This window comes from Eurypyga helias, unplaced genomic scaffold, assembly GCF_000690775.1.
Source record: "Eurypyga helias isolate BGI_N326 unplaced genomic scaffold, ASM69077v1 scaffold15760, whole genome shotgun sequence".
In the NCBI taxonomy this organism is placed as follows: Eukaryota; Metazoa; Chordata; class Aves; order Eurypygiformes; family Eurypygidae; genus Eurypyga; species Eurypyga helias.
Window position 1 is genome coordinate 28046 of NW_010225194.1, and position 8608 is coordinate 36653.

The 8608-nt window shown below is 54.1% G+C and overlaps 1 protein-coding gene across 1 annotated transcript in view; it reads left to right on the forward strand.

Annotated features, from left to right (window-relative positions):
- COMP (cartilage oligomeric matrix protein) overlaps window positions 1-8570 on the forward strand; it is a 14902-nt gene extending 6332 nt beyond the window's left edge. Inside the window, exons 4-17 of the mRNA XM_010148567.1 lie at window positions 470-645; window positions 1902-2039; window positions 2840-2926; window positions 3071-3229; window positions 3748-3852; window positions 4035-4142; window positions 4567-4726; window positions 5943-6061; window positions 6350-6402; window positions 6772-6965; window positions 7373-7551; window positions 7627-7675; window positions 8067-8263; window positions 8394-8570. Coding sequence (XP_010146869.1) covers window positions 470-645; window positions 1902-2039; window positions 2840-2926; window positions 3071-3229; window positions 3748-3852; window positions 4035-4142; window positions 4567-4726; window positions 5943-6061; window positions 6350-6402; window positions 6772-6965; window positions 7373-7551; window positions 7627-7675; window positions 8067-8263; window positions 8394-8570 — 1901 coding nt within the window. The remainder of the gene's footprint in view (window positions 1-469; window positions 646-1901; window positions 2040-2839; window positions 2927-3070; window positions 3230-3747; window positions 3853-4034; window positions 4143-4566; window positions 4727-5942; window positions 6062-6349; window positions 6403-6771; window positions 6966-7372; window positions 7552-7626; window positions 7676-8066; window positions 8264-8393) is intronic.
- The last annotated feature ends 38 nt before the right edge of the window (window positions 8571-8608 follow it).

Here is an 8608-nt window from a genome sequence, read left to right on the forward strand (position 1 = left end):
AGGCCAAGCTGACCTGTTTAACACGCCTGCCTTCTGCAGCGGAGGTTGTGGCCGACGACCTTCCACAGTGCTTCCCAGATTTAAGCCTGTGCTGTGTGGCTCCTGCTTCAGGCAGGCGCCCGAGTCCATGAAACAACTGGTAGAGGGACCAGGGAGAGCACCGATCTCTCGGAACTCCAAAAGCAAGGCCATTGCACCAATAAGGAGAGCGGTACGATGAGAGCTGTGGGCCGTGAACTAAGACTTCGGGGGGGGCTTATTCATTTTTTTGTCTGCTGTGACTTGCAAATCTGCCAAGCTGCTGCTTCTGGCTTCATTTTTCCCCTTTTACAGAGCTTCAGGTGCTCATGCAGGGATGCAGGGAAATGTCCTGGGTGCGAGGCACGCCGGTACCTTCTGAGATCTCGGGATCTCCTGATGAGCCTCTGGCAGGGACAGCGCTGTTCCTAATGTTCCTCTTGTCCTCCAGGCATGCGCACCACTGAGGTGACGGGCCCCGTCATCACCGTGACACAGTTTAACAGATGCCTCCCAAACCCCTGCTTCCCTGGAGTGGCCTGCACTGAGACCAGCACTGGCTTCCGCTGCGGACCCTGTCCCCCGGGTTATTCCGGCAACGGGTCCCAGTGCACGGACATCAATGAGGTAAAAACCAAGTGGGACAGGCTGGAAGTTACAGAACTGCCTGACTCTTCTCGGGGTGTTGCAGGTTTGCCTTGTGGTTATAAAGAGAAGTCTTGCCATTCCCTCGGGAGCTGAAGTTCAACAGAGACATCATTTCGCTGGAACTCAGTCTGTATCTCACCCTCCCTCAAGCTCTGTCCCATGTTGGTTTTATAGCCGGTCCAGCTAGGCATTTCTTTTTAAAAGATACACAGGCTCAAACCAGATAAATCTTTTGGTTTGTGCCGCAAAGGAAGGTGAGTTTGGAAGACCAGAACGCTCCCGTTTGGTCTTACAGTCTTCAGAGCTAATGGCTGATGAGTTGTTAGAGATAAGATTTATGATGTGTGGAACAGAACCAAATGCTTCCCAAATAGTCCTTCATGCAGTAAATCCTACCACGCTACTCCTGTGGCTTTACTTCTGCCTTTAAATCAAACCTTGCTGGGCAGATAGGTTAAATTTTTTATTAGAAAGTGTGGCGTTCCATCAAGCTTACTCCGTGTGTGTCGGGGCTTTACTCAACCATTAATTTTGCATGTCCATAAGACTCCTGAGTTCTCTGGTTCCCAAACCACAGAATCCTGTGCTCGCTGATTAGTCCACCACGCAGCTCTAAGGGGCTTGCAAAGCCGTATCACCCCTAGAGCGTTTCAGCTTAAAAACCTACGGAGGTCAAAAGGCTCGATGATTTGGAGACTGATAATCTGTTAGTCACCAAAACGCAGGAACCGCTGTTTTCACCTAATGCATCTGCCAGCACAGAGCCTAAGAACTCGGGACAAATAATGATGTTGTGGAGAAAATAAAGCAAGCATTAATAGCAACTTTGGAAAGACAGTTGCTTCCCAGAGCAGTAAACAAACGACTGTTCTTGTCTTTCAAAACCATTGTAAGAAATTATCCAGCTCTCTGGATTCAGAGACTGCCAGGAAGGAAAGCGTGAAGTGAAGCCAGCGCTTTGCCTGGGCAATTGATGTCACCTAAGAAGAATTAGTCCTGAAAGTCGATTTGTTTTACTTGTCTGTACATATAGGAACTTGGGAGAACAACTGAGATGGGGAAGCTGCGTTTTCCACTTGCAAGGAAAGCCAGGAACTCCTAAGCATTTTTGTTTTCTTCCTTACAAACACAATAGCTGGACCTCACCCAGCAAGGCCTGCCTTGAGCGCTGCCCTCACAGCTGGCCTTGGGCAAGCCTGCCTCACGGTTCTGCCCAACCTCCTTCTCCTTTGCAGTGCAACGCGAACCCCTGCTTCCCGAAGGTCCAGTGCATTAACACCGCCCCCGGGTTCCGCTGCGATCCGTGCCCTCCCGGCTTCACGGGGCAGATGGTCGAAGGGGTTGGGCTAGCTTACGCCAGGGCCAACAAACAGGTAAGACCCAGAAACGTCTCCTTCTGAGCCATTAACTATTTCCCCTCCATAATCGTAATGCAAAGGTCTTGGAGCCTTCCAAGAAATGGGAAGGAAATGCAAGATGATGGTGTTGCGTTGGCGGGAAGACGGATGCAGTGAGAGGAGAGCCTTGCTGAGGATGCTGGCACATCAGCTCTCTGATCCTCACACCCCTCTGCTGAACTTACGCTGCACAGAATGTCCCTGACACCTTTGTGGCTGCGAAGCCAGCGCGGGGAATCCTTCGTGCAAGTACCAGAAGAGCTGATGCAGCTACTGCCCTCCCCCCTTCCCTGGCAGCCACAGACAGATTTAAAAAACCAACCCACCTATCTTAGCGTGGTCTGTACGACTCTGTCGCCAAAAGCAGGAGTGGCACGTGGCCTGTGTTATTTAGAGAGCTGCTGGCTGGTCACAGGACGCAGTCTTTGACCTTCCTGCTCCACTGACTCTCTTCTACCCTTTCACAGTAAGGGGATGCTCTGCCAGCTCAGCTCTGAGCTAAGCTGTTTTGCCAGGCTAAAATCTCTGGTGACTCTAGAGGGTGAACAGTTTACCTGGGGTCAGAAGTATTGCTGGGGTCTGGCTCAAGCTTGTCCGAAGGAAAACTTCGAGCTGTGGGTCCTAGTGAAGTGTGTCAGGGGCTTTGCTTCTGCCTCTAGTGAATCCCTAACTCTGTAATCTGGTGCGGTACCTGCTTAAGAGTGAAATAATGTCTGTTTTGTCCTTCCTGGGCAGGTTTGCACTGACATCAACGAATGCGAGACAGGCGCCGCCAGAAATTGTGTATTTGCACTGACATCAACGAATGTGAGACAGGCGCCGCCAGAAATTGTGTCCCAAACTCCATCTGCATCAATACACGGGTAACTATTACTGGGAAGCCTCATGGGGATCTCTCTTCCCAGGCTCCGGGGCCTCTGGTCGCTGCGGTGATCTAGCTGACGAGGAAGGCTACAGCCAAGGTTTGCCACGACTCGTGGTTGATTCCCTCTCGCTTTTCCTCGCAGGGATCCTACAAGTGCGGGGCTTGTAAACCCGGCTTTGTTGGGGATCAAGTCACCGGCTGCAAGAGCCAGACAGTGAGACGCTGCCCCAACGGGGAGATCAGTCCGTGCCATGAGAAAGCACAGTGCATCGTGGAGCGCGACGGGTCCCTCTCCTGCGTGGTAAGGTCCAAATCCCCCTGGAACTGGGATCTGCTCGCTCCCGTTTCCCTTGCACTGTGCTTGCTCTCCTGGGTCTGCCACTGCCCTCTCCTGGAGAGCGTGCCTTCCCGGCACAGACTGCTCCTTCAGCACTGGGGCTACGGCCGCCTCTCCATGCTCTCTGGACTGCCCCTGACACCTCACCTCCCTCGTGTTCGGGGGTTTTTGGCCCGAAGCACGACACATTTGTCAGTCACGGAGCCTGGAACGCAGGGAGAAGCACCGATCAGCAACTTGCAGGAGCCAAGTTTGGCTGCTGCATCTGCCTTCCTCGGGAACGAGCAGAGAGTGTGCATCTGAGCTATTTAAAATGCTCTTTACAGCCTGTTTCTTCCAGACAATGTTTTTCCTGTAGAGCATCGTGTACCTGGATTTGCAACGCTTTGGGCTGGATCTTGTGTTAAACCTTCAATTTTGGAGGCACACGGCCATCAGGGAACTCGGCGGCAGCCTCAGTTTGTTTATCTGCTGTCTTGCAGTGCCTCGTGGGGTGGGCAGGGAACGGCTACGTCTGTGGGAAGGATACGGACATCGACGGAGTCCCTGACGAGAAGCAACGCTGCTCTGACAAAAAATGCCGCAAGGTAAGGGGCAGCAGTCCCACATTCAGCTGGGAACGGCGGATCAGAGGAATGCCAAACCGCAGCTGGGCCAGGCTGATGTCAGGGCAAGCCTTGGGGGCTGGCGAGACCCTGCCCAACCTCCAGAACTCGGGGCAAACAACACGCACGGCTTGCTAACCCACCCTTTGTTGCTTTCCTTTCAGGATAACTGCGTGACCGTCCCCAACTCTGGCCAGGAGGATGCGGACAGGGATGGAATTGGAGATGCTTGCGACGATGATGCTGACGGAGACGGGATATTAAACGCTGAGGTTTGAATTCTAATGCTTAAGCCTTGCCATGCCTAAATGTACCCAGAGGTCCCGCCAAGCAACCTCCGACGTCTTTAATGTGAATTTAGAGGCCCTGCAGGTCGCAGCACGCAGTGTTTCCTTTAACCTGCACGGTCTGAAGACACTAAAAATGGGCAGACAGGAGGGAATATCACGGCACTGAGGGGACTTTACAAGTCACGGTCCCCTGGGAGTTGGGGACTCTCTCTCTCTTGGTCAGACACTGGTTGGAGATGTTTCCAGGTGCTACTGGTATTCCCTGAACAGGAGTGACGGGCCTGACTCGAGGAAACCCAGCGCGGCTGCCGGGCTTCTCAGAGCAGCTGGTCACGTAGCGCAGAGCGTTTGTCTGTCTTTGCGGTGCCAATCGTCTCCCCTCAGCCGGTCCCTCGCTCTCCCGCAGGACAACTGCGTGTACACGCGCAACGCAGACCAGCGCAACGCGGACAAGGACAACTTCGGTGACGCCTGTGACAACTGTCGCCAAGTGAAGAACAATGATCAACGGGACATCGACGGTGACGGGAAGGGAGACGAGTGTGACGATGACATGGATGGAGATGGTAAGAGCAGCTGGAGGGCGTCCTCAGCGAGGTGCAGACATCCTGAGCTAAGACCCAGAAAGCTGTTCAGCACGTAGCTGCAGGCCTCGCAGCAGGTACCAGCCTCCAGAGGCCTGAGCTCTCCAGGAGCAGCCCTCATTTCTGATGAGATGAAGCACCGCTCGGTTCTCGTGATGAGCAGTCAAGCCAGCATCCTTCACAGTTCAGCTCCTCCAGGGCTGAACAATCAATTTTCAGGAGGATGACTGCAATTGGTGTTAGCACTCAGTGCGCACAGTCACGTCAAACCCCTGTCAGACTTAAGAAAGAAGCATGTACCCTGCAAACTGGTCTCAGTCCAGACAAGGACACTACTTTGTGCTGCAGTTTAAACTTGTGAAGAAGTATGGGAATACCCAAGGTGTTAGCAGCTCCTGGCTGAAGGCAGTACGTGTCCGGGCTGTCTTCTGGGGGGAAAAATCCCTGGCTTGCTTCAAGAACAGTCTATGTGCTAATGATGCTGTGTTTGCACAAAGCCTGCTGTCAGAAGCCAGAAATCACAACTGCTGCTGGCCTGAGACGTACGTATTTATTTACAGAGGATTTCCACTGCATCCAGTGCTGTTTGGGTCTGGCTCCATCCTGCCAAGCAGCTCCCTGCTGGCAGGATTTGCTGGTGTAGTAGGTAAATGCAGAGAAGTGGGAAGCGAAGTCATACAGGTTGCCAATTATATTGTTCCTGTCCTGTCTCGGGCCGTGAAAAGGCACTGTCTAATTCTTCCATGGCAAACAACCAAGATTAACCTTGACTTATAATTACCTAGACATCTGTTTTAGAGGAAAAAGGCTCTGTCGTGGTTTAGGGAACCGCAGACGGCTCCATCTTCATCCTCTTGGCCACTCGCTTGGCACAGACAGGATGCCACTCTGGAGCCATGTTCTTCAGTTCGTTGGCTTTCCCTAAGGAATGCAGCTAAAGACATTTCCCTTCCGGATCCTGGGCAATAACCTGCCCAGACATCCATCAGGATGCAGTCTGCCCTGTGTTTTGAGATCAGTTGCTGCTGATCTCTTCCATGGCTGCTGTAGCTTAAATTAAAAGCGTGTAAAAGGTATACAGAGACGGAAATTGTTGCTTTATTACATGATTTTTACCATCTCTTACACCCGCGAGATCCTGCTGCAGAGACCTGAGTAGCCCTCTTGCCTTGATGGGTCCACTTTGCACGTTTCACAGGGATCAGAAACCCAACGGACAACTGTAAACGGGTCCCTAACCCTGACCAGAGAGACGGCGACGGTGATGGAGTAGGAGACGTGTGTGACAGCTGCCCGACAGTCAGTAACCCAGACCAGGTACGTGATGCACTCTCACGGGTTCCTTTTTCTTCCTCGAGCTGGGGCTCGTACCACCTGCCCAAGGTGTGCCCCCCCGGTAACACCCCATGCCCGAAGTACGGCCCCTCGAGATAAAGCGTCCTGGGGTGAGAAGAGTAGGTGAGGGCGGCCTGGAAACACCCTGGAAGGAACCCTCCCACTGCTGGCAGCTCTGGTTTCGACCAGAACGGCCGTGGCACTCTCTTCCTTGCCTAATGCTCTTTGTGGTCTACAGAAAGTTTTAATTATTCCTGTTTATTTTACTAGAAAGATACGGATCATGACCTAGTGGGAGATGTCTGCGACACCAACCAGGACAGGTGAGAGCTTCCTGCAAAAATGATACGTAGGCTGCGTGGAATCTTGGGGACGGAGGGAGAAAAAGGCAGGTGTGGGCGACTCCCTCACAACCTGGCTTGGCCTTATCCCGTAAAAAGACAGAGGAATTTCCTTCAGACCTCAGGAACCCCTTGCCAGTGGAGGGCTAGCGGAACTTGCCGACAGGCTTGCTCGTCGGTAGCTGCTTTCTGCTCCACCACTGGTGTAACCAAGAGCTTAAGACTTCCCAAGGCAACCTCTCTGCTCCCGCTGAGGATCCGTCGGGGATCCCAGCTCCCAGGAAAGGGCTGCATGCCTACGTTAAAAGCACAGGTCGGTGGATAACCTTTTCCTGTGATTTCCTCCCCCAGCGATGGGGACGGCCACCAAGATTCCCGGGACAACTGCCCCACAGTGCCCAACAGCTCCCAGGTGGACACGGACAACGACGGGCTGGGGGATGAATGCGACGACGACGACGACGACGATGGGATTCCAGATGAGAAACCTCCGGGCCCCGACAACTGTCGGCTTGTCCCTAACCCTGGCCAAGAAGACTCGGACGGTGAGGGAAGCGGATGCGCGTTAGCTCTGCCCGAGGGCCGCCCGTTCCTGGTGACCAGTGCGGATCAGTTTGGCCTCTGGAGAGAGACAGGAGCTAAGATCCCCTCAGTACCGACTTGAGACAGTCCTACGTCATCTTCAGGTCTCGGAGAACCCCGCCCTCAGGGTCAGATTTGGGGGAAGTTCTCTGCCAGAGTCTGGGGTTCACAGCACCTCTGCAAGCAGCAGAAGCCTCGGGGTTTCTCTGGCCGTGAAGGCAGAGCGTCCCAGCGCTGAGCGCCTCTCGGCCTCGCGCAGACACGGCTACCTTCCCCTCTGCTAGCCCAAAGCCGGCCGAGCAACACCCGGGTGCACGCGGCAGGGGAGGTTAGTGAGACCCTGCTCTTCCTTTCCTTCCACCCTGCTCAGGTGACGGAGTGGGAAACCTTTGCGAAGACGACTTCGACAGAGACATGGTGATCGACAGGATCGACGTGTGCCCCGAGAACGCAGAAGTGACGCTCACCGACTTCAGGGCCTTCCAGACGGTTGTCCTGGACCCTGAAGGTGACGCACAGATCGACCCCAACTGGATTGTCCTCAACCAGGTAGGCGACGGCTCGACGAGAGTGCCGTTCGCATGTTTGGGACCGTACTAACGAGTCAACGTTCGTCCTTCCCAGGGCATGGAGATCGTGCAGACCATGAACAGCGATCCTGGCCTGGCTGTAGGTGAGGCATTTGCTTTTGGCCCGTTGGAAAAGTAGCGCTCATTAAGCACTTAACGAGAAGCTGTGGATGCCCCATCCCTGGGAGTGTCCAAGGCCAGGCTGGATGAGGCTTGGAGCAACCTGGGCTATGGAAGGGGTCCCTGCCCATGGCAGGGGGTGGGACCGGGGGGGCTTTAAGGTCCTTCCCACCCAAACCATTCCATGATTCTGGTGCAGCTTTTGCCAGTATCTGAGACACTAATTAACGATTCCATCTGCCTCCTGAGAAAACACTTTCTGTGGCAGGCAGAGTCTTCAGATCTGGCTTAGCAAAATCCACCTACCTCACGTGAACCCAGAAAGAAACGGATCTACGTTTTGCCCTGAAATAATTGTTTTCCTCCTGATGACAGGTTACACGGCATTCAACGGAGTGGATTTCGAGGGCACATTCCATGTCAACACTGCCACGGATGACGATTACGCTGGCTTCATATTTGGCTACCAGGACAGTTCCAGCTTTTACGTGGTCATGTGGAAGCAGATGGAGCAGACCTACTGGCAGGCCAACCCCTTCCGAGCAGTAGCAGAACCCGGAATTCAGTTAAAGGTAAAGAAGCCATTGGAAAAAGATTCTCTGGGGGATTTTTGCTGCCTTCTCGGCTCCGCTGCTGGGGCAGGTAGAGCAGGGTCCGTCCGCCCTCCACCCGCCCGGCTGACCGGTCTCTCCTCTGCGTTAGGCGGTGAAATCCAAGACAGGCCCGGGAGAGTACCTCCGCAATTCCCTCTGGCACACCGGGGACACCACGGACCAGGTCAAGCTGCTGTGGAAAGACCCTCGCAACTCGGGCTGGAAGGACAAGACCTCTTACCGCTGGTTCCTGCAGCACCGGCCTCAGGTGGGATACATCAGGTAAGGGGGTTGCAGCCTCCTCTGTGCGGCTGAGCGGAGGGT